Source organism: Python bivittatus, unplaced genomic scaffold (genome assembly GCF_059951505.1).
Source record: "Python bivittatus isolate LINGU-HERP-01145 unplaced genomic scaffold, Pbiv_v1 ctg000190_np1212, whole genome shotgun sequence".
NCBI classification, from domain to species: domain Eukaryota; kingdom Metazoa; phylum Chordata; class Lepidosauria; order Squamata; family Pythonidae; genus Python; species Python bivittatus.
The window spans coordinates 11,216,259-11,241,229 of NW_028277042.1; the positions used below are offsets into that span (position 1 = coordinate 11,216,259).

At 41.6% G+C, this 24,971-nt stretch overlaps 1 protein-coding gene across 2 annotated transcripts in view; it reads right to left on the bottom strand.

Moving 5' to 3' along the window:
- Positions 1–24,971, bottom strand: part of CARMIL2 (capping protein regulator and myosin 1 linker 2) — a 64,758-nt gene that overhangs the window by 15,083 nt on the left and 24,704 nt on the right. The window contains exons 17-31 of one of the 2 annotated variants that reach the window (XM_088136028.1): positions 22,745–22,849; positions 22,515–22,584; positions 21,729–21,810; positions 20,407–20,503; positions 18,555–18,612; positions 17,506–17,678; positions 16,083–16,151; positions 13,988–14,081; positions 13,635–13,730; positions 12,091–12,219; positions 10,478–10,591; positions 9,260–9,405; positions 8,212–8,299; positions 6,923–6,983; positions 4,296–4,564 (exon numbers count right to left, since the gene is read on the bottom strand). In XM_088136028.1, coding sequence (XP_087992154.1) covers positions 4,296–4,564; positions 6,923–6,983; positions 8,212–8,299; positions 9,260–9,405; positions 10,478–10,591; positions 12,091–12,219; positions 13,635–13,730; positions 13,988–14,081; positions 16,083–16,151; positions 17,506–17,678; positions 18,555–18,612; positions 20,407–20,503; positions 21,729–21,810; positions 22,515–22,584; positions 22,745–22,849 — 1,651 coding nt within the window. Of the gene's footprint in view, positions 1–4,295; positions 4,565–6,922; positions 6,984–8,211; positions 8,300–9,259; positions 9,406–10,477; positions 10,595–12,090; positions 12,220–13,634; positions 13,731–13,987; positions 14,082–16,082; positions 16,152–17,505; positions 17,679–18,554; positions 18,613–20,406; positions 20,504–21,728; positions 21,811–22,514; positions 22,585–22,744; positions 22,850–24,971 lie in introns of both variants that reach the window. The other variant, XM_025170609.2, reaches the window with a different exon arrangement.

The following is a 24,971-nucleotide window of genomic DNA, read 5'->3' on the forward strand; positions in this document are numbered from 1 at the left end:
GGACAGAAATTTGGGCACTTCAGCATTCAGTTACTGCCCACCTGCCTATCATGTCTAGTGACCTACAAGGTACTTATTCTGCTGGAGGTTTTATATTACATTTCTGGTGGGTCACCTTCCATGGCGGATATTTTCTTCAGTTGTTTGACTACAATATGGGTGACTCCCCCATTAAATAGTTAAGTTCTTCCTCCAGTTCAGTCCATTCGAATGGACACAAACTGACAAATGAATAAGTTTGGTCCCCAAGCTTTAAATCATCATGCATCTTTAAGTGTTACTTCTCAGAAGAAATGATCATGATTGGAGGTTGCCTGCTGCATTTGTATGGAATATTGCTCTGTTAGGTAAAATTAGACAGCAGCCTTTTTTCCCCTCTGCCTCAACTCCTATTAATTATTAAACATGCCTCAGTCATTCCTTTCCTTTATTCCATTGGTTTTCTGATGTAGAAGCCCTTTCAAGTTATAAGTAAGAGATCAGTGGTGCTCACCAAACTACAATAAGTCAAGTTTGCCATGTAAATTGCAGCATCCTCCAACTGATGCCCACTTTTAGCATAGATAATTTATACAAACAAATTCCACTGATGGATCAGACTCATTAAGAAAATTATACAGGGAACTACAGAACCCAACTTATTTCAGATCACTATGTCTACATGAAATATTTTCTTTCCTCCTTTGATAATCCCAGGCACCATATTTTTACCTCCTCTTTGGTGGATAATCATGGGTATATGGGCAAAGAGGAAAATGTGAACATGATCAACTGCCAAGTTTAAAAAGAGGGAGAGGTATCTGCCAGAAGTGCATACTGAGTTTTTGGTTTCTCAGATCAAGTGCCCAGTCTCCAGGAACACCCCATCATGTGGTTGAACCAAAAATGGCTAACCATTGTTGCCTTTGGGAATGTCACTGACCACTTGATTTGGACAGAAATTTGGAACTTCTGAATACAGAGTTTGCTTTGGCTATTATGGCTAATAGCTGATTATCAATCTATTATGCATGTTATTAATTATTTGTCAAAGAAACCATTTACACTAGACTTTAGTCACCATAAGAGGGACCATCAACAAATTGCCTTCTATTAAGTCAGATTTTTGCTCATTCAACCCAAAACTGTCAACACAGCTAATATGAGCTCTCAAGGTTTTGGTCAAGAATTATTCAGATCCATCTAAAAATAACAATAATGGAATTAGAACTTGCTACATGAGAAGTGGGCATTCAACCAATGAGTTACAGCTCCTCCCTATAAAATTCTTACTCTACAAGAATCCAACCCACACTTAAACCAACTGTGTTACTAAGAAGCTACTTGTAAATTCCATATGTTAAAAAGATAGGTTGTAAGCAATAAGACACAGAACAGGTTTGGATTATACTATTAAACTTTGTTTTGAACATGTGGAAACACTATAGAAATGCTGCTCCATTGACAACTGTGATGATCAACCCTAACGCGCCAATATTCCCGTATTGGCTGAGCAGTGAACTTGAACTGAAAGCAGCCCTTTTGCTGGCCACAACTTTTCAGAGGCTGTCCTATGGCACAGAATAATTTGCATGGATTTGCCAAGCATGTGTGTGTATTCTATATATGTGTACATATACATCTATTCTATTCAGTGCCAAACACAGACAGGAGATGTGTTAAACCAGCATAGTGAGTTCTGTTTAATGGACCTGGGATTCTAATGGATGAATCTCGGATCTAATCTAATTGATGAATTCAGGATCTGCTTAGTTCAAAGCTAAGCAGATCCTGAAATCTGGAAGCTGCCCATCCCTTTGCTTCATTATAACTACATGGCAATAATATGGTATTATTTTGCATACATATGCAGTCCAGACCCAAGGGCTAAGTCCCGCCGAAGTCAACTCTCCAGAAGTCAGAAGTTGCTTATACAGGAGCTTGTCAAGAGTTGGGATGAAACTCTGAGCAGCAGGTACATAATTAGACTTGACATACAAACACAGCAACTCCAAGGTACTTTACTAGCAGCCCTGGATATGTAACAGAATCTGTTGCTTAGAAGTAATTAAGGTCAACCAATATCAAGCAGATGATCTAATACAGTCCCAGGCGCCTGGGGTTTTTTTGCAGTAGGGATTCTTCTTTTTTAAATCAGTCTTTTAGTGGCATAGGAAGCATAGTAATGTTAGTACTGTTCAATACAATACATCAATACAATAGTAATGTTCAATACCGATTGAAAAGGTGGGGTTGAAATTGTCTGCCCTCCAACATCCTCCTGTGTTGGATTTGGGGTAGTGTGTGTTGGGGAGGCAGTGAAATTTTTAAGTAAAACCGCATGCTAAGCCTAGCGGAGGCTTAACATACCTATTTTGCTTCTTACTGTGTTAGAAACAGCTCAGAAATTGTGCTACACATTTTAAAATCCTATTGCAAAATAGGATGGGTTTGCTCTCCCCCAGCCTAATAAGTGTGGATAGTGTTTCAGGTGTCATGTTATTAAGTAATTAACCAGATTTATATGCCCACCCAGTCAAAGACTCTGGGTAACCGACATAAAATCCAGCATGAAAAATGCAATCAGATCCATAAAAAAGGTTAAAAAAAACCCTAGCACAAAAATAACGGCACCCTCCCTAGCATTATTGCTTATGTCTTGAAGGTGTACATTAGGGTTTTTAAAGAGCTTTATTAGAGATCTGGATGCTCATCTCTTGTCTTCTAGGGGAAGGGTTGGCTGTTGAATATTTCAACACATCTGCATCTTAATGGAGTAAGAAAAGTGATACCCTGAAAAGTGCTAAAGAACTGGAGCAGTGGAAGAAAATCAGCTGAGGATTTCTAATACATTCCTTTCTCCCCACTCCTGCATTGCTTCTTGGATGGATCTTAGAAGAGGCACTGAAATATTGATGGCAGGGGAGACAGATCCATTGTAGAGGAAAAAGGAAAAATAAAGCATGTATTATGATGTCTTCTGTTTTCATTTCCCACTGTAATTTTTTACGGATGCCTCTTTGAATCCAGGATAATCCTCAGACCCTGAGCTCCAAAGTCACCATTTGTTAATGTTTAGTACAACTCACATTCTGAAGATTTCCAGGGATGTGGTAAACAATAATTATGCCCTAATTGGATAATTAATAAGCCGTTTCCTTCTCCCCCCATCGCTGGTCACTTTGCATCTGGTTTGAGATTTTTTTAAAAGGTATGATCAGAAAAGGACTGGAGCCTTCTCTTCAAGGCCACAGCCTCTAATTAGTGATAATGAAGAAAGAGGCGTTATCTTTTCCAGAGGACCAAATCCCACCTTATAACTCTGGAGACATTCTATTGCTGGAGAGATAAATCTTGGTATATATTACATGTGTCATTTCTCTCACATACACACTCATTCATACCTATGTAAACACTGGATTTTCCTACCTAGACTTATGGCTTGTTTGCACCAAAAAGTTATTTCTCTGCCATAATCAAGGACTTAATGATCATTCTATCAGTGGACCATTTTCTGACAAAAGGACCTCCAGACTAAGAGCTGATCTCATCTTTCTTCATCTGAGAAGCCCAATCAAGTCAACGGCCCCAAATGTTCCAAGAGGAAAGATCTGACCTTCCATAGATAATAGATAAGGCAAATCAGTTCTGGAGATAAATAGCAGAAAATAGTTTTTATAATGATAATGATAATAAGAATAAGAATAACCACAACAACATCTGCCTCTCCCAGGTCCTTGGGAAGGACTCGACTTTGACAAAAATGCCAAATCCAGTCTAAACATCTGGCTGATGGTGTGACCAACCATAATGATACAGTAATAGCAGCAGCAGCTGCTTTTCAGGAAGACACACGCAAATGAGACTCATCTAGCTTCATCCTTCCATAAATGGGAGCGTGATAGTCATAAACATATGACAATGAAGCCGGTACATGCATGTAAATGGGCTGGGACCCCTCCCCCCAAGCCTGCAGTTTTTGCAGATCAGGACCCACCACGATGACTCCCTCCTTCCCAACGTTAACTAGTAAATAAACACGGGCAGTCAAGATCTGCCTCCAGCCACCCTGCCTCCCTAAAGCAGCATCGACTCAGATATTAACTAGCGTGTCCTCTGCGCAGCGATGACCAGTGGCCCAGCTGACAAGCGCATAATCAAACAGCTGCTGCTCCAGTTCCTTCCCCTCTTCCAGGGCGGCTGCAATAAACACCTGGCAGATGATTTGCTCACCTCACCCACAGAGAGCACACACAACCCCAAACCTGGTGCATCGACAAAATCAAAACACAGCCCCCTGGTAGGAAAGCTCTTACATTCGATTTGCTGGGAGGTTGCCTGTTCCTGCGGTTTGGCCTGGGCCTGTCTCGGGTGTAATGCTCCAATTTCTCCCCCGCAGTCGGCAGGTCCATAAGGGATTCTCCGGATGCAGGCTCTGTGCACGGCAGCAGCCCGCTCCCAGGCTCAGCATCCTTTGTGGAAGCAGGGCGTGACTTCGCGGAGGCACGGCTGAGTGACAGCTCAGGCTGGGGACTCCCAATCTTGTTATCTTTGGCTCCTACCTTCAGCGCGAGTTCTGACAGACCTGGAAGAGGGAAGAGAAGGGGAGGCAGAGAGGGGGAGGAAAAGGCGGGGGGTGGAGAGTTGCCAGGCAGACAGCCGCCTGTCCCTCTGCCGCACAGCAATCTCTCTTGTCACCTGAAGGCTTGTTACGTACCAAGCGACTAAGCTGACAAGGCTTTCTTGGCCACCAGGCTCTGACAGAAGGGAGTGTTCAGGGCATCCATGGGAAAAGCTTGACTTGCCCCAGTAAGGAGGAGAAAGCAAGTCCAGCGAGAAACTCAGTCTCTTCTTCCAAGCTGGAAGGACTGAGCAACACACACATGCACAAGGGAGAAAAATTATGATTGCCTTCCTCCCTTCCCCTCTCTCTTTTCCCTTTTTATTAACACCAGGATTCTCACCATTCACATGTTGCCAAGATCACTCTTTGGAAATAAACTAGAAATTCTGAAATTCTGTAAAGGCAGCTCCCCCACTGATCCATGAAGAATGGTCCACTCTTACAATCCGTCTACCAATGCTCTGGTGCCCACATTTTCAGGCAGCAGGCTAAGTGCGGTGTGGGAATTGCTCCATGTCTGGAAGACACCCAACTGGGCATGGCATCTGGAATCCCAAGTTTCTGTGCTACCCCATATCTCACTCTGTAAAGCTTGTGCAATGCGGAGCTTAACACTGTTGGGGATGGCTCGAGTCATGGCTCGGCCATAAAGTTCAGTAGCTGATGCTGAACTAGAAGTTCTTCCATTGAACTTGTTTTCCGGGATTGTTGTGGGGCATCAAATGAATCTGCACTTCTGAAATTAGGCCAAATTTGCCAGCCTTTGTTTTATAGGAATATAGTAAGCTTCTTCATATTGGCCAAGTCATAGAATCATAAATTTGGAAGGGGCCAATGATTCTAACCCTCTGGTTCCTACAAGAATGCTAATTAAAATATCACTGAGAGATGGTTGTTCAACCTCTGCCTGAATGCATTAAATGGAGCCCATCACCTCTCTGGTAATTGGTTCCACAATTCAATCCATCTAGATGTCATCATCATCATCATCATCATCATCATCATCATCATCATCATCTAGATAACTCCCCAGAGTTGCTGGGAGTTGGGAGGTATAAAAAATAAATAAATAAGCAAATAAATATATTCAACTGAAAGTAATTCTCTAGGATTTCAGGTACATTTTTATAATGTCCTTTTACAAGAGTTATGAAGGAATGAACTTTCAGGATGGGATTTCCTGAAAGCAAAGCATGTGCTCTACTGTGTTGTTCTATGTTCATTTTCTTTCCTTCCTACAGTGGCTGCAGGAGGAGAAAGGAAGGACATGCATAGTCTGTATCTACTTCTTCTACCTGTATTGGACTTCAATCCCCTCAACATTTAATCTTAGCTTATTGAAAATTTTAACCACACTGATTGTATGAACACACCTGGAGGACCGGCCTATGCACTCTGCAGAAAATCTTCCGTGCAAAAATGCTTATAGAACCTTAAAGCATTGATGGTGGGCAAGCATCCTTTATACCTGACATCTGTTCAGTCATCCATTGGAAACAACTGCTCTCCAACAGATCAGAGCCTTTACACTGGGTACCCCACTTCATGCTACAGCCGAAGTCAGAATTATAATTGAAGTAGACTTCCATGGAGGCAAAGCAATTTTGAAACTCAACTCATGGGTCAAGAAATTAAAGCACTTTGCCCCAAAGCCAGGAAAAAAAAAAAGATTGTGCTTAAGTCCCTCTGAAATCAAAAGAATCAAGTTGTGGTTGTTCATTTACATTCCATGAATTTAAATTAGCATGATTAATTTTCTCTGGCTTTCAGTCTTTATGGGTTTTGTCTGTCTTGCATGTTTCAGAGGATTTGCTGCCCTCGCAAATGGCTAAAGCCAGTTCTAGTTATGCAAGAAGTACTCTTACATGATTATACATATTTGCAAACATTCCTATCTTTCAAAAAAAATCCTTCATGCTGTCTTCCCCAGCTTTTAGAAAAGTGACTTGCTGAAATAACTCCCTAACAAATAGAACAATATTTTCGTGGCTGGTATTTATTTATTTATTTTTTTGAGCAACCAAGAGCCTAGAAGGCAAGACAACGCTACAGAGTTGGTGGAGTTATGTTGCACCCAGGAAATTTCTCATGTTTCTTGTTTCATAGGAGGCTTTGTGCAAGTTTTCTTCTTTTAAAAAAAATATGTCAAGTTTATTCTAAGCCTTACCCACTCGTTTAAGCACCCTTTTCATTAAAGATGGGGTGTGTGGAGAATGTGCTGTTGATTTTTGACAACTCCAGCATGGAAACTCATGGGCAGAGCTGTATGGGACATCAGGGTCTATGTTGCCCACTCCCCTCAAATAGAACAAGTCTTACCATTTGGGCTGGGTGTTGGCAGAAGACTCATGGAGCAGGTGTGTCTCCACTGGGCGGCCACCTGTGGACAGAAGAAATGCTATCTAAAAATTCCACTATGTTGAGCAAATGTAAGCTAAGTACAGAACAGAGAAAAAAGCCAAGGCTGAAAGGGAGAAATTAGAGCAAATTTTTTAAGAGAGGGGAATGTCTGGTTAATGTGAAGGGAGTAAGGTTTTGGCATGCAAAAACATCTGGCTGAACTGGTCAAGGCTTTAGAAGGAAAGCAGGTTCTCCTACAGCGTTCCTACAGAGTTCCTACAGAGAAGAAATGCAAGGGCAGAGGATAGAGTAGGAAGCATGTGCCATCAAGTCATTTTCGACTTTTAGTGACCACACAGCAACATTATGGAAGGTGGTTGCCACACTGCCTTCTTCTGGGATTTGTTTTGACTTTTCAGCCAACAGTCCTTGAATCTCCAAATAGTTTCCCACCCAATTAATCATAAAGGCCCGTCATGCTTAACTTTTGAGATCAGCCAAGGTCAGCTTGATGCTGCCACCTGCTGAGGTTTTCCAGCTGTTGCTGAATTCAGGCTCCCAGCATCCCAAATATTGACCGTGTTGGCTGCGGCTGGTGGAAATTATACTTCAGCAAAAGTCTGAACTACTTGAAAGAGTCAGCAGGGGCTGAAGTGAGCCATTGTTCAAAGCCGTCGTTAGAATACTTCATCAAGTCAGATTTTATGTCTGTTGTTTTTCAATGACATGGCCCATCATTTTGCTTTGGACTGGCTGACATTGCTTTTGCTTTGTCTGTTTCTATTTTGTGCTGTGCCAAACATTTCTTCTCATTCATAGAAAAATATCTGCTTCTATCCATTTTTTTTTTTTTTACCTCAGAAGAAATTCTGACTATGCCCCCATGGAAAATAGGAGGGACTCTTCCCGTGGGCCTTTTTCAGAATAGGAACAACCACAGAGATGACAAAGTGTTGGAGAGAGAAGTAAAACCAAACCAAGTCAAACCACCATCCAATGCCAATTTACAGGCATAAATTACTTTTTCTTAGCATAATATTATCTGAAAACGCTTATACGGCAAACTGCCTTGATCATATACGGCAGAAATCTGGAATTATAATACACAAAAGAAATATAATCTTATAAATAGTTTGCTCAGAGCAAAATTTTGATCTCCCTGGATTGGTGTGGGGATCAAACCTGCTGGCATGGTGGAAGGAAGGAAGAAAATAGTAGTACACAGAACTCCTATTGGGCCATTGATGTCTTCGCACCATCCTACTCACCAGCCTGTCTTGAATGGTGGTTAACTCCTCCAAAGTCTTCTCAGTGATGCTATTGGTCATGGCCTCAGTAACTGATATCTGGATCTTCCTATCAAACACAAGAAGTATATTAAGACTTGGACTCTGAGAAGTGGGCCAGGAGGCATGAAATATGGAACCTAAGCAGGCCAAGAGAGATGACTGTTCAAGCCTCCTTGAGCAAGTACCCATAAAGGTGTGGGGAGAAAAGAGAAGTTAAGGACCACTTACTCCTTCAGTCCAAGATTCCATCTAGCCCAGCTTCTTGTTTCCAAGAGTGGGCAGCCACATTTTTTCAGAAGGTCAATCAGTACATTATTTATTAAAGTTATGATACCACAGACTACCAAGGCCTCATAAAAAGAAGAGACCCCTTGCAAAACTACAATTTCCAGAATTTTCTGAGAAGAGGAAATTGCTGTTAAACCAATTGATACAATCAGAGGTGCTCAACTTCCTCAAACTCCTGGGTTACACTTAGTCTTTGAATAGTATTTTGATAGCAACATGCCTCAACGTAGTGACTGAAGTTAGGACAAAACCAAAATGATTTAATTTCAATTATATTTATGTGCAACGAAAATGAGATATAGCTAATTTAATTACTGTCAAGGATTGTATTTAACACTTTCCCTCTTCTCTCACATTAAAAAGTATATTTTGAGAACATTTCTTCAGAGGTTTCTGGTGATGCTTCTAGTCTGAGGACTGCAACTGGTGCTGTTCTGCCCTAGGTGATCAGCTGCCATAGAAATATATTTGTAAAGCAGAGAAAGAAATCAGAGTGATTCTGGCAAATAGGAGGCTCAAAGTGATGAAAGACGACAATACTCATATAAAACCCAAAAGAAGTACAATGTTTCCTTTCTATGCCAACCAGCAGTGACATCGTACCACCAGGCATGCTGAAATCTCAAGCAGAAAACAGCTTATAGACAAAACCTGCATTGGTGTGTATGTGTGCACGCGTGCAGCTACTTTCTGCCCTTCTGATAAAGCTTTAAAGGGGGTGGATTAAGCCTTTACTTACATGAGCTTGTCATACACCTCCATCAGCAAGTGGTCCAGGAGGACTGTCTCTGGTGCACTGCAGAATAGGTGGTTCCAGAAGCTTGTTTTCTGCAAGATTTGAGGGTGCAAACCCTGCGTAGCATCCAGCTGGGATTGCACAACAGCCTATAAGGAAAGTTCAAGGAGTATCACTTCTGGGATCTGGGACAAATTGCTTCATTCTTTCCTCGTTAGTAACTTCCAGCATCTTCATAGCATTGTTGAAAGCTAATCCCCATTACTAATATTTTGGCACAATGATATTTAGATGACAGTGTAAGTAGTTGTCAGTGGGGCAAATACCTGAGTTGATCCTGTCCTTTGTGTGTATCCTACTTTTCCATGGCTAATTGATACCACTGTCCAGAGAAAGAAACCAAGCAGGAGAAGACAACATTTTTGTTGTTGTTGTTGCTGGTGGTGGTTTCACCTACTTGTCTTCTCCAAGGCAAGTGAAATCACCTTCATGGCAAGAAGAAGGGACAGCAAAGACAAGGGACACTGAGCCTCTGCAGATAGCAATAATGCCAAAATTCTGGTCCTGAGCATAAGCAGTGGACAAGAATGGCAGAAGGACGAGTCGGAGGTCTCTGAATACAGTACAGTATCTATTTGGTAACATATAACATAAGTCATTCAGTGCCAGACCCTATGTTGGGTAGATCACTTCTCTCCAAGGCTCTTTTGTGATTTTCAGTGATGATAGTGACACTGTATTAAAATTAAGCATTTGTATCTTGTCTTCAGCTTCTGATAGTCAGAGGGAGGGACAAATTTGACTGGTGAATTCTCATACAGACTGCCAAAATCAGTCTTCCCAACCTGGGACTTACCAAGTGGACTGAGTAGACAGTTTTGGTCTTTCCATTTGCACATATCCAGATGGCACAAGAATGGCAAAGACTAAGCTACATGTTCTTAGATATATTCTTCTATCATATGGAGTAGATACGTTCATTTAAAAAAAAGCAATTAAAGCAAGGTTACCAGGATACTAGGTTCTAGGCCAACACCAAATGCTAGGTTTTGTGGTACAAATGTTAGATGAAGAATATAGGGAGATGTCTTCATCTAGATCAGAAAGTCTCTCATCTAGCCCAATGTTGTCTATCTGAAGCTACAGTAGTTCCCCAGAAGGTCAAGGAGAAAAGGATGGTTGCAATCAACAGCTAACTGCAACACCAAAGCCCAGCCCTACCTGGATCTCTTTGCTGTAGGTCTGAGAAACTTCCTCCACGAGGTTTTCCAGTTTGTGCTGAAGCTTGCAGTTCTGGTAGGAAGACCTTCCTGCTTCCCGCAAAATGGGCAAAATCTGCTGGAAAAGAGATCCAAAAGGATTTCACAAGTAGCCAGCATGGTCTGTGATCAGCAAGGAAAGGAGGTGGACTTCAACGATATCTGAAGGATGACAGCAAGGGGGAGGAACTTTCATCCCCCCAGATCAGAGCTACAACTCCTACCACCACCAGCATGCTGATGGTGAGGAATTGTAGGAGGTGTACTTCATCAATAAATTTGGAGGAACACATTTATTGGACCAAACATTCTCCTTTTTATAAAACACTGGACTTAACAAGCATTAAGCAAACATTTTAAGGCTGGAATAACTATCTCAAGGAAAGCTATTTATGATATCACAAGATTCCGGCATAAGTTTAACTCTTCTGCTACACGTTGTCATCCATGAAGTGGGGTGAAGAAATGAGGTCATGTGCATTATGACATTATTGCACAAATGATGTGAATTACATCATTCATGTCAGTCAATTACACAACGCATGTCATTTACAGGAGAATGTCATGTCATGAGTGACATCATTGTGGCTTCTATAGGGGCACTTCTATAGGGGCTTCTATAGGTATGGCTGTGAGAGCTGGACCATAAAGAAGGCGGAGCGCCGAAGAATTGATGCCTTTGAACTGTGGTGCTGGAGAAGACTCTTGAGAGTCCCCTGGACTGCTAGGAGGTCAAACCAGTCAATCTTAAAGGAAATCAACCCTGATTGCTCATTGGAAGGATCGATAATGAAGCTCAAGCTCAGATACTTTGGTCACCTAATGCGAAGAGAGGACTCTTTGGAAAAGACCCTGATGCTGGGAAAGATTGAAGGCAAAAGGAGAAGAGGACGGCAGAGGATGAGATGGTTAGATAGCATCACTGAAGCAATGAGCATGAAACTGAGCAAACTCAGGGAGGCAGTGAAGGACCGGAAGGCCTGGCGCAGTATGGTTCATGGGGTCACGGAGAGTCGGACACGACTTAACGACTAAACAACAACAACATAGGGGCACTTGGGCTGCTATGTAGCTAGAATTTGTGCCCCAGGTTAGATCCTTGAGAGAAGATTATGCAACAATCGCGTGGTGATCAAAAGCTCTAGTTTCTCTGTAAGAAATTAAAATGCAGGCATACCTAAATCTGTAACATAATTTTAAAAAGTGCCTTCAGTCCCAGGCCTAACATTCTGCCATTAATCATAGATTTCTTTATGGCATGCCCCCTGCAAAGAAATTGAGGCTTCATTCACACAAAACTCTAAGCTGTGGTTCATTTTCATCACTGTTTGCTGAATACTCTGTAATTGTTTGGGCTCTCTCCACCAAGTAAACCACTAGTCCTGGCCTACAAGCCACAATGGCTGGATTCACGTAACTAACTAACTCTGAAATGGACTCTGAAGACCATTTTGACTTAGTATGTTGGGGATATCAGGCTGGGCAATGAAACTGATAGCTGCCCATACTGTATTCCAAATCAAGAAAAGTGTCAGAAGGGAAAGAAATGAATGGACACAATGAAGAAAAACTCACATCCATGAAAAGGGTTGCGTCCTTGACGGCTTCCTCAGCCCAAAGTATATCAGCCTTAACTTCCACATCCTGAACACAGCTCAGCAGCCCAATGTATTTCTGCACAGACTGGCAAGCATCTTTCACTGCCTAACAAAGAAAGCAAGATCATTACAAAGCTGTTCCAAGACCCTGCTTTTGGCCTTGCTGCATTGCTAAGAATGTCTGCACTAGAAAATGAAACTGAACCAGAAGGCTGTCTGATCCCTCAAAAACATTTTTTTAAATATTTTACCTGCCATACTTTTGTTGGAATAGGGCTGGTAGGCTTCTTCTGGATTAGTGTGGACATACACTGGATGCATTTCTAGTGTAAATCTAGATGACCCGTACCTTTATTCCTTTGCCCATAACCTTCATTGTCCCACATAAAATTCAAAGTATTGTAGCCTGTTCTACACTGGTTCCCCCAAGTGTACTGGATTTCAACTTCCAGAATCTCTAACCAAAGGCCGCTCTGAGTAGACGTTCCAAGTTGGGGAAAAGTATTGCTTAATGGTCCTTTAAAAATGAAAGGAGGGGATCCCTTGATAAATGTTTACCACTAGTGAGGAACCTGCGGCCTTATAGAAGTGCCTGCAGTCCTTGGCCAATGCTGAGAGAAGCTGGATTGTCCAGCCTTCTAGATTTAAAGAGATAATGGGTATAAAAGAGGAATCTGCTTTAATGTGGTTTTCAAGTTTTCCATCATCTTCAGTTCCTTCACACACTAGTCAGAATTCAGATGGAACTATGCTACCCTGTGCTGTAAACTGGATGGACCCATTGGGTCCAACTCATCGGGGGACAGGGATGCTTATTAACTGATTTGGAGGCTATAGGCAAGAAATCTTTCTCCAGGATCAGCATCAGGATCAGGATTGTTGGGCAAATGCCACACCCCAACAAAGCATTGATATTTCCCATCCTGAATGCTCTATGGGGGAGACATTTGCAAAAAGACATTGTCACATTTCCAATTCCAGAGCACTCTAGTGTTTTGGGAAATGTAAATAGCCCCCCCCCCCCTGCTTCAGATTGTAACATTTAATTTGTAACAGCAACCCAGTTTGTATTGGAGGTCGGCCACTGTGGAGGTTTGCAGGTTGAGAACGAGAGGGCACATTTCATTGAGGAGGTTGCCCTCAAACATGGACCCAGAATTGTTCCTGAACCTTGGTGTCCCCATCTGCTATGGATCATAATAATAACCTTACAGCGTTGTTGTAAGGAGTCCTGGAAGATAACAACTGTGAAGCACTTCAACATTTTGACCTGTCGTAATAGGGATTTTATTCTTATTGCTGGCAATCTTGATGGACCCATTGGGAACAGCTCATAGTCTTTACATCAGTCTTCTCCAAGCAGCATCTTTTAGATGTGCTGAATTTCAACTCTCAACATTCCTAGTCAACTGATGTGCAGTTTGACCTGGGCTGATTTAAGCAATATCTTTTGCCCTTGCTAGAAGGCTTAGGCAAGGTAGATGCAAAGCGACAAAGTTGGAGGGCTCCAGGTTTTCCCACCTGTTCAGAAGAGCTGGCTTTACTGGCTAGCTGGCGCTCGCATTTCTCCTTGGGCAGATTCTCTTGAATCTGATTTCTTGCAAGGTAAGACTGCATCTGTAGCACACATACACATGTGTCACACACCCAAGGTATAGATATGCATTTTCCCTTCTACCAAGACAAGCATTCACACTTACCCCAAAATAAATACCATATGCTCATCATCTTAGAACATGTGTGGTTACATCAATTCTGTACATAAGTCCTTTGGTGGAATCTGAGCATTCAAAAGGGGCTTTCAAGCTGAACAAGGTTGTCTCCTAGGTCAAATTATTAGCCCTTCTCTTTCAGCAGCCCTTCCCCCTTTTTACCTTGTGCACAACTTCCTCCATTTTCTCTGGATGGCTCCGGTAAGCCACAGCAATGTCATTCATAGGCAAGGGCATTTTCTTGAGGATGAAATTCCTGGGAAACAGGCACTGCATTCGTTAGCTGTCCCAAAGTTACAATGGGCTCTTGAGGACAATGCCCGTGACAGTGGTGTGTTGGGCCAATCACTGGGGTACACAGAAGGGGCATAGCATTTCAAATATTGATCCGTATAAGTCAATACATATTGAGATGTATGCTTAAGTACACTGGCTTTTACTCAAATTCCTGAGTTGTATACTTCTGGCTTCCCACATTTTATGTAGTTCTAGCCAACTCACATCCTCAAATTGAATAAAAAGGGGAATATAAATAAACCCAGCCATCCATCCAATAAGTAAATACACTTTTTTTCCACTTAAGGAATGTACAGGAAGAAAGGGCTACATATAAAACAGCTTCGGTGGTAGACATTAGTTAATTGGGGATTGTTTTCTAGGTCCAACTGCAGAAAGATGTATTGGGGCAGAAAATAAGGAAATCAGCTCTTACCTTGAGGAATTTGCTACTGTTAATTCAGCAAAATGAACAGAGTCTTATGATACCTCAAAGACTAACACATTTAATGTAGCATGAGCTTTCTAGCCTACAGATTTCTTTATCAGGAACATGGAGCGTTGCTCAACACATCATGCTAAAAGCTGCTTAATTATGGTGGATTTTAAGTCACAATTGGCTGGATTTGCACAAGATGCAAAGCCATAAACCCTGGTTTACCAACCACAGTGGTTGGTCTCCTACCACCACCTGAGCTAAATTATACTGTGATATGCTGTGTGAACCCAGTTATTCTCTCCCAAAACATACTATGGCTGGGTTCACACATCATTTATAACCAGGCCAGGTAGTCGATGCATTCCGTACTACATCAGGCATCAACCTTCTTTAGTCTTTTTTGTGACTTAGCACAGGGTTCCTCAACCTCAGCAACTTTAAGAGGGGTGGACTTCAACTCCCAGAATTCCCCAGCCAGCATGGCTGGCTGGGGAATTCTGGGAGTTGACATCCACCCCTCTTAAAGTTGCTGAGGTTGAGGAACCCTGACTTAGCATCCTGGGTGAAAACAAACAGGTTAGGTTTTAATTTATCATGCACCCTCAGAACATGGGTTAATTCAGTAACCAGGTGAATTCAGCTCCACAGGTATGAAAAAGGGAAAAACTGTGAAGTCAGAGGACAATAAAATGCCCGAAGTGCAGCCATGACAATTAATTAAATGCTTAAATATAATTAAGATGTTTACAGTACCCATTGCCAAAAAAATGCCGATTATAACACCGACATTTCTGCACTGATCAGCTAATTAAATCTTTTAGTGAGATTTTTTAAAATATCTAAATTACAACCAAAGGTTAAGAGAATTCAGCGGCATGATGAGTTACCATGCAGAAGTTTCATCGTAGAGTCTTTCTTTAATGTTTCTTTGTTCAAAAAGGACTCATTTTAAGATCACCAAAAATAGAGCCCCATAAATTGAAACGTTTGGTAGTAGGTGCCCAAATATGACCCTCTTTGATTTCAGGTATCTATTCTTTTATTCTCTGAAGAGAGACTGCTGGCTTGTCTGCTTGTAGGCTGCAGAAGGTTATTGCTGATAGAAGACAGTATAGATCATGTTGCAAGATGGGCAATTGAATGAACCTGTGAGATTAGTCCAACTTTTTCTTAGAACCCATAGTTGTGTGGCCTGAGGCAATTTTATGTATTTCAATCTCAGTTTCAGGCTTTACATTCTGATTTCCTGCTAAGGAATGATGCTTATGGGGGCTCACAAACAAAATAAGCATCATTCAAACACAAGTTGTTTTTTTTTAAAGCCAACATATGAAAAATGGATCCTGCAAAAAATGCCATTTGATCCTAGCCTCTCCAGTTTATGTTGCTGTTGTTATCATTATATTTTCCTGTGCCCTGGAAACTTAGTAAGAAAAATGTTAGGGACAAGGTTTGTAGTTGCTAAATATCCCCCCCCCTTTTTTTTCTGTATTACTTTTTCAGCTCTTGGCTACTACAATAAAAAAAGACAAAGATACACACCTTTCCAAAGCCCAAGTCACGTCAAGGAATCCATTTAAGGTTGTGCTGTTTCTATCCCACATTAGAGTCCTATGAACAGATGAGCTTCAAATAAAAATATATCCTTGGTACAGACATCAAGCAATTGTGCACATCATCTAAGTTGTCCTTCATTATAAATATTTGTTCCGCCTCCCCTGAAAATACTTCACCACTGTTTCTTCTAAGATGTTTTTTCAGCATTCTGATCTAGGTTATAGTTGTCAGCCTTTCGAGGTTGTCCAGACCGGGAAACCGACTCCACAAGCAGATTAGAACTAAGTTTTATTGAGATAGGCCATAGCAGTGTTTCTCAACCTTGGCAACTTTAAGCTGTGTGGACTTCAACTCCCAGGTTTTCTGCTGGTGTCCCACCCAAGTACTAAGTCCAACCCTATTCAGCTTTCTGAACTCAGCCAGTTCAGTCAGGTGGTGCCACCTTTTGGGGACATAGACCAAAGACTTGCTCCTTGATCCTTCTGGCTTGAGATGTCTTTATTTATTTATTTATTTATATTTATTTATTTATTTAATTGAACTGGTATGCCACCCATCTCCCCCAACAGGTGATTCTGGGCGGCTGACAATAACGAAAAAGAACACACCAATCCCTCCAACAGTGACTAAAATCCATAAATAATTAAAATACAAACATACATTAAAAATGTCCTACCCCCCCCCCGTATATTTTAGCACTAAAACCTTCAAGATGCCAGGGGGGGAGCCAAAACCCATCACCCCACCAGTCATCTCCACAGGTGCGAGCCTCCATCCAGCCCCCAGGCCTTCTGGCAGAGCCAGGATTTAACCCCTTTTCTGAAGGCCATGAGGGAGGGGGGCACACCAGACCTCGGGAGGCAAGATGTTCCATAGGGCGGGAGCCATAGCAGAAAAGGCCCTCTGCCTAGACCCCACCAATCGGAATTCCTTGACCAGTGGGGTCTGCAACCTGCCCCTTCTGCTGGACCAAGTGGGGCGGGCTGGAACAACCGGGGCAAGATGGTTCCTCAGATAACCTGGTCCTGTGCCATGAAGGGCTTTAAAGATGATGACCAACACCTTGAATTGGACTCGGAAACAAACTGGCAACCAATGCAGCTCACGCAACAGCGGTGTTATATGTGCCCTCCTAGGGGCATTGAGAACTGTCCGCGCCGCCACATTCTGCACCAGCTGTAGCTTCCAGATACTCTTCAAGGGTAGCCCCATGTAGAGTGCGTTGCAGTAGTCCAACCCAGAGGTGACCAGGGCATGGGTGACCGTGCGGAGGGACAAAACCTGAATAGCAGCTGCTCTCTGGCAAACAAAGGTTCTTTCACAAGGTCTGCAAACTCGTAAGAAGTCATTCTTCCTCATCCCACTCTTTCATCAATCGATAGAGATGAAGGATATCAGTCCAACACACCTGAGAGTTTTATTCACTGACAATGCTTTGGCCAGTATTTTGGCACCCAAGTCTCCCATAGCATTGCCACTGATATCCAAGGCCACAAGATGGCTGCTGCTTCCTAAGCCATCGAGAAGAATGCCAGTTCTCAGCTTCAGGCGAGATTCGGCCACGGATATGGATTCAACTGACTGAAATAAAATCGGGGAAGAACAAAGCAGAACCTTCTAAGTGCCAACATCCATCTTGGTCGTATCAGAGATGACAAGCAACGGGTAGGCTGGTTCACACACAACATACTAAACCTTGTCAAGGCTGAACAGAAAAGCAATGGTAGTGTTCTGATAACTTATTATATTTAAATAAAGCAGCCATATTATGCCTTAGAATTAGGTTTGGGACTCTTCCACTGACTCAGTGGCTGAGTTCATGCAACAGACTAAATCCAAGTTAAAACATAGTTCATATGATATGCACTGCTCAAATAAGTTGTAATAAGGTTAAATGGAACAATCAAGTTTACATAAAATACTGTCAGCCTTGCAAGGTAGTCCAGACAAGAAGCACACCCAGAACTAACTCTACTTTATTCTAAGGTTACCTTAACAGAATCTTGCAAGTCTGAGTTAATTTCTCCCCCATCGCCTTTACAGCCCAAGAAACTTCTGAGATATTTGCCATACCCACATTCCTGCTGCAGGCTAAGCTGCCTCTTATCTGACCATTGCCCTGGCTGCGGTTCTTCCTCCTGTCTCCGAACATCATTCCTACATACCATTACACATACAGAGGCAATGGCTGGCTTTCCCAGAACAAGCTGAAGCACGCTACCCAACCTCATTTTAGCATGTTTAGCATGCCTCATTCTATCACGTTATACAAAGTTGATCTTGTCTGTGATCCAAACTTTGAAAGCAGATGACATTTTCAACAACAGCCTGTTATTAAATAGACACAGAACTTTGTAAGACTTCAAATTTACAAAAATAGGGATGCAGATAAGTTTACCCCAAAGAGGATGAAATACTACAAACACTGAAGTTGTTCTTTTAGGACATCTTACTTACACAGTCTTCATCCTGAGTGAGTTGAACAATCCGATGTAAGGTGTCAACTAGAGTCTCTCTAGGGGAATGAGACAAAAGGAATGTGGGTACTCTGACTTTTAATTCATATAATCAAATGGATGGTGGAACTCCTGTAAGATATCTCCAGCTGCCTCTGTAGACTGATCTGATAAGGAAGCTTCAACTGCTTTAGAAAACTTCTGTCTGGACTTGAAAAAAATTGAATCTATTCTAATCTTGCAAGAACTGTACTTCCTGCCTTTAAAGTTTACACTTTTAAAGCCCTAAGCAGCTGAATCCAATAGAGATGACTTCTTTACTATGAGACCAGATGGTCATTTGAGTGTCAGATCTTGGTTCTAATCCTCACTGGCAGCAGACCCTTTTTAACTATTGGGTCCACTCTGTGGATGAATCTGCTCTTATCAAAAGAGCATAGTAATTCTCCCCTACCACTCATATACCTTTAAGTATTTGGCCAAATGTTGCTTTCAAGATGCCTTTGCTGGTTGGGTTAGGCTGTTATATTTGAATGTCCACCCTGTTATCAATTAAGATCATCTTCTGAGCTTTGCTATTGTTATCAAGTTGGGTTTACTGAGACCTGTATTACTTTTATTTTTATCTTTTGCACTTTGCTACATCTATGATGCTTTTACTGCTTTTTAAGTGGTAAATCACTTGGGGAATGTCCTCAGCTGTGGACAGGTGGGATAGATGTTATTAAATCAGTTTTGAAGTCTTTCAGGTGACTGGTCTTTGGTCTCTCAAACTTTCTCGCATCAATTAAAACACACATTAGATCCAACCAGGCTGTTTTAACTATTTGCACATATATTCAGACATCAAGACAAACACAGCCATGCCTGTATGTTTGCAAGTCTAGAACGTGCAGACAACTGCCAGGCCATCCAATCAGAGCTTGACATTTCTGGCCAGGAGCTAAGCACAGACAACTGCCAGTCATTCAATGCTCACTTGCTATCATTCCAAGCTGGCCAGCAACAGAATGCTTCATCCCATTCCCTCACATTCCATTTCCTCATTCCTAGACAAACATCCTTTCCTCCAACTATACTGTTAAAACTGCTAGTATTCCTTTTCTCCTACACTTCAGGTATTTCTGTACATACATTTTTAAACATTTTTCATTGTATTCAGCGTACTGAAAATCCTCACAAGCTTCTCACTCTTCATGGCAACAAACCTCTGTTGCTTTCCAAACTCTTGTGACCTATAATGGTCGCATGCCAACAATTCTGCATTTGGGCACTCTTCGTGGAGCAGGCTACAACAGAAGCTGAGGAAGTGAGAGACAGGGCAAAGCAAGAGTCCCAACCAATGAGAATTGAAACTGCCCCTTAAATTGTAGGATAGTGATAACCTGTCCATGGCACCAGGTTGCCTCATTTATTTATTTATTTGATTTATATCTTACCCTTATTTTTTAGAACTCAAGGTGGTGTACGTAATGCTCCCTTCTCCTATTTTCCCCACAATAAAAAGTTGTGAGTTGGGCTGAGAGAGAGAGAGAGAGAGAGAGAGAGGCTGGCCCAGAGTCACCCAGTTGGTTCCCTGATACACTGACATTTCTGAAGTGGCATTTGCTGCCGTGAAGCAGCACTACTCCATTCAAAAGTCAAAGAGAAGAATAGCGCATGTGTGCAACTCTGCAGCCGGCTCAACAGACAGGCAAGTCTTCTCTGGCCTGGAACTACACCATCATCTAAAGACCCCATTAAGTGTATGCACAACCTTGCTAAGCGACCCAACTCACATCTGTGTATTATTAGTACTACTACTTCATTTTTGACTTGCTTTTTTTAATGCCAACAGAGTGCTGAGTGCTTACCTAGACTGGATGTTAAAGTTCTTCCCTAATGCGACATGCTTAATGGATTTGCTTCGGTTGATGCTCAAAACCAGCGTCACCATGTCAGAATCAAAACCTGCAGAAAAGAGATGCTCAAACAGGAACCCCAGGAATTTAATTCAGGAGGATGCAAGTGTTTTGAGCCACTGGGCACCCTGGAAAGGCTGAAGGCATGCAATGGACGTGTTCTCACCAAATGGCTTTTACGGGAGGAGGCTCAGTGGGATTATTCACAAAATTGTATGGCCATTCTTGATATTTTAGGGTTCTTTTTTTAATGAGATTTCACTATAGTTTTTATCAAATTTTTGGAAGCCAGCCAGAGACATTAAAAGAGCAAAGGGCATATACATTTAAAGAATAAATCAATACACTCCCTCACCCCCACCCCAGAAAGCAAGCGGCTGAGATTGTGGTCTAATTCTCTTTCAACCATCTTAGGATGTTCCCATCCACATGTGGGTTGCCTCTCTTTCTTTCTGTTTGGATGGATGGCCATACTTTCAAGCCAACCACTGGATGCAGCCAGCCACCATATTTATCTTCAGATAAAGACCTTGGGGGATCTAGAGGGTTCCTTGGAAACAAAAATGATGCTAGAAGCTGTCACTTTGCAATCTGTCTTCCTTTCCCTCCTTTTAATGTTAAAAATATGTATCTTTTAAAAAATTAAGACGTTAAGTGGGGCAGGAAAACTGGTAGGTCCTAAAGGCAGTATTTGTGAACATTGATGCCCATGGCACCAGGTTGCCTCATTTATTTATTTATTTGGTTTATATATTACCTTTATTTTTTTAGAACTCAAGGTGGTGTGCGTAATGCTCCCTTCTCCTGTTTTCTCCACAACAAACAGTTGTGAGTTGGGCTGAGAGAGAGAGAGGCTGGCCCAGAGTCACCCAGTTGGTTCCCTGCCTAAGAGACGACTAGAACTGATGGTCTCCTGGTTTCTAATCCAGCACTTTAACCACTGCACCAAACTGGCTTTCAGATTGTACTCATGTACTCATGCAGAATCTCTCTTGAAGGGAAGATGAGAACAGAGCATCCATCAGCAAAGACCTCCACCAAAAGCGATGCTTAGCAAGATAGCGTGAACCGAATGAGCACTCTGGATATCCCACAAAGGATTTTTTTAAAAACCTACTGATCCTAGCTGAAGGCCAGAATGAGACAATTATACTGACAACTATTCATATACGTTGACAACTGCTTGGGTTAGTGTGGGAATGAAAGATGTAGGAAACATCACCACCCTCATTCTCAACAGGCTGGGCTTTGCAACAGAGAAAAAATAGACCTACCGTTGTCTGACAAATTCAAGTCACAGATTGAGCTAGCATCTGAAATCAGATCCTGGATCACTTGGGCTCCTGCCGATCTCAGCTATGAAATGAAGATCATAGTAGTGGTAGTTATATAGTTTTGATACAGTAACATCAGGCTATTCAGATGTTAGGATCCATCTAATTTTCAGAAGCTTTTGTGAAGCAATAGCTCTTCCCTGTAGCTACTGAAAGCAGCTTATATTCATTGGCACACTCCTCCTAACCTTGGAGGCTGCATAGCATTACCATGACTAGGGGCAATTGGTAGACCAGTCCTTCCAAATTCAACTAGTCCCCTTTTCTCATGGCATATCTCAAAATCAGTCCAAAAGAAGTGTTGTAGACCTTGCATAAACAGAACCTTTTATTGTTTTTCATTAAAGCAGGCACATCATTTTCTCAGAGAAATCTGGAAAAAAAAGATGCAATTGCTTTAATGAGCAGAACTTATTAAAACATAACCTTACTAAGTGAGTATATCCTCTTTGGCTTTGATTTAAAGGCAAAAAGCTACCAGAAAATTATGTGATTTTTTTTCAGAAATTATATCTGGATACAGAAATGGAATCTTATATCTCCAATTTTCACAGTGACAGGAAATACATTTAGAACAACTTCCCCTTGCTCTCCTAGATGAATCTCAAAGGGGAGAGGGAACTGTGACATTGTGTTCCCAATGCATGTCCAGCTTTTTCACTTGCAAGTTCTGGAACCCTGTCTTGTAACATCAGTCAGATGTGCTTCCAGGAAATCACTGTTTACCTCACAACTAGTGAGGTCCAGGTGCAGGTTCTTCAGTTGGGTGTTGTTGGCCAAAGCTTGTAGCAAAGCTCTTCAGAAAACCAAAAAGAAACAAGTGAAGAATTAGCCCTAATAGCAACTGTCCAAGACTGACACATTCCCCTTAATCAGTTTCCCATGTCATGGCCATATTTCCTCTTTCTGCCCCTCCCCTCATGGGAGTCAGCTCAATGCTTTCATCTCTCCTTTACCTTAAAGCCTCTGGTGGGAGCTTGGTTCCAGACAGGGAAACATGTTGTAGGGCAGAGGTCTGGCTGAAGAACTGGCTGATTCCAAGAGGATCACCTCTGGATTTTCTGAGAAAAAAAAAAGGTTGGCTCTTAAATTCTGGGTTAGGGCCCACCAACTCCTGGAAGGTGATCAGATCTCTTCCATCAAAGGGGGATGGTACCACAAACCCAGCATGAATTAGAACTAGGATAGTATAGGATCTCTAAAGGAACCCTTCCCTGCCTCCACCACGCCACAGTCTCTCTTCCAGCAAGAACAGTATCTTGAGAAGCTACAGAATCCAAGAGCTACATACGTATTTACAGAAAGAGATAGCTGATTTTGGTTGATCACAGAAAGCTAAGCAGGGTCAGATTTGGTTAGTAATTGAATGGGAAAGTTGGAAAAAAGAAGAAAGTAATGGCAAACCCATGTTCACAGTTATCCAGAGAACAACATAGATGAATCCAGGTAGTTACTAGGGACGGAATTCAACATAAAGAAAACATAACTTTCGATATTCTAGAAAAAAGGAGGCAGCAGTTCTGAAAGGGTTAATGGAGAGATGCATTTTGCGTTCTTGAACCAGCATGTCAGAACCACAATTTATTAAGTTGTTTTTGCAGATACTGTATATTTTCAAACAGCAGTTGAATTTTGCAGTGCACTTCAGTTGTTTTAAAATATATGTGAAAATGTGTTTATTAAGGCATTTTTTTGGGGGGGGAAATCCCTCGTATTTATTAGCCAAAGTAGGGCATAAAATGCTCCATATTGTTTGCAAACAGAAGCGCATTTAGCTTTGAAAACACACAGAAAATTCTCCCGCTGATGCTCTAACAAGATCAACTGAAGAATGAAAAAAAGAAATAAAAATTAATAGATGCACCCATCACTATTTAAAACTTTGTAGCCTGGCGGCTGATGCAATATCTTCCACAGACTTGCTTCCAGCTTAACAATCTTGAGAACAGCTCTTTTTCTGCTCTCAGTAATAGATAGTTTGTCAGTGTTGCTGGACAGGTCCCTGCCTGGCTCAGAAGGCTAGAAAAGACCAAGTGGATGGTGGTTATATGAGGCTGTGGAAGAATTTCTACTGTAGACATCTTAAGAACACAAATGATGCTGCACCCCAAAGGTGAAGCACTTAATGTGGAAATGCAAATTCTGGCAGAGGTTATTATCAAGATCCAAGTCACAAACACATACATGATTACATCCTCAAGTTTAAACTTTTAAAATTTAAATTTAATGGTTTAAATTTTATTTTAACTTTCAATTTTTTATTAAGTTTTAAATTAAAGTTAAATTTAATTGGATTTTAAATTTAAAATAAAATTTAAAGTTTAAGGTTTAAACTTGCATTAGGAACAAGGCAAATCTTTTACGCAGCCAAGAGCTGGTTTGATTAAAAATCTGAAGCAAGCAATATAGAAGCAAGTCTCGTCTCACCACCCTAGAAACATGTTGAACTTCTGTGCACCACTTATGTATTTCTACCTTCAGTGTCATTTCTCACAAGCACACGGTGAAAAAAAATACAGAACATTCAAAATGCCAGAAATGATTAAAACGGTATTATATTTTAAGCTCAGTTAATATTAAATTGCAGGAATTGAGCTTTGGGGTACGGAATTGCTACTGGCAATTTTAATTTCCTATATCCAGGCAATTTAGGGCTACAGATAGTCAGTGAAAGGATTAGACACCCAGTAACTGTGGACAGAAACCCCAACATATTAAAAGAGATCAAGTAAAGTCACTGCTTCACTGTCTACACTAATCCACCCTTTGGCACAAACGTGCCAATGATTATTTTTGATGGTTCTACACCCTCCAAAATACAAAACAGGTGGATTAAAACGATCTCAAATGACCCAAAAGAAAAAAAAAAGCCAAACATTTTTGGCCTCCTCTCCCGTGATGACGTCATAACACTACCCTAACCCTTACAGCTCTCAGAAGCCAAAAATAATTTTAAAATGGAAAGTGCATCCATTCTGCGTCAAAAAGATGGTCTGTATGTGATCTAGCCCCCCTAAAGGACTGGCCACTTGTGACTGCTTTGGGTCCTTAAAGGCCTTGCCTTGCAAAAACTCTCGCCTTGTCCTCCACAGTCTGTGTGTTTGCGCTCAACGGTGCAACTAGAACCATTGTGGTATGTTTTTTGTATCTGGGTGGGTTTCATGGAAGGGCAATTGCTATGTT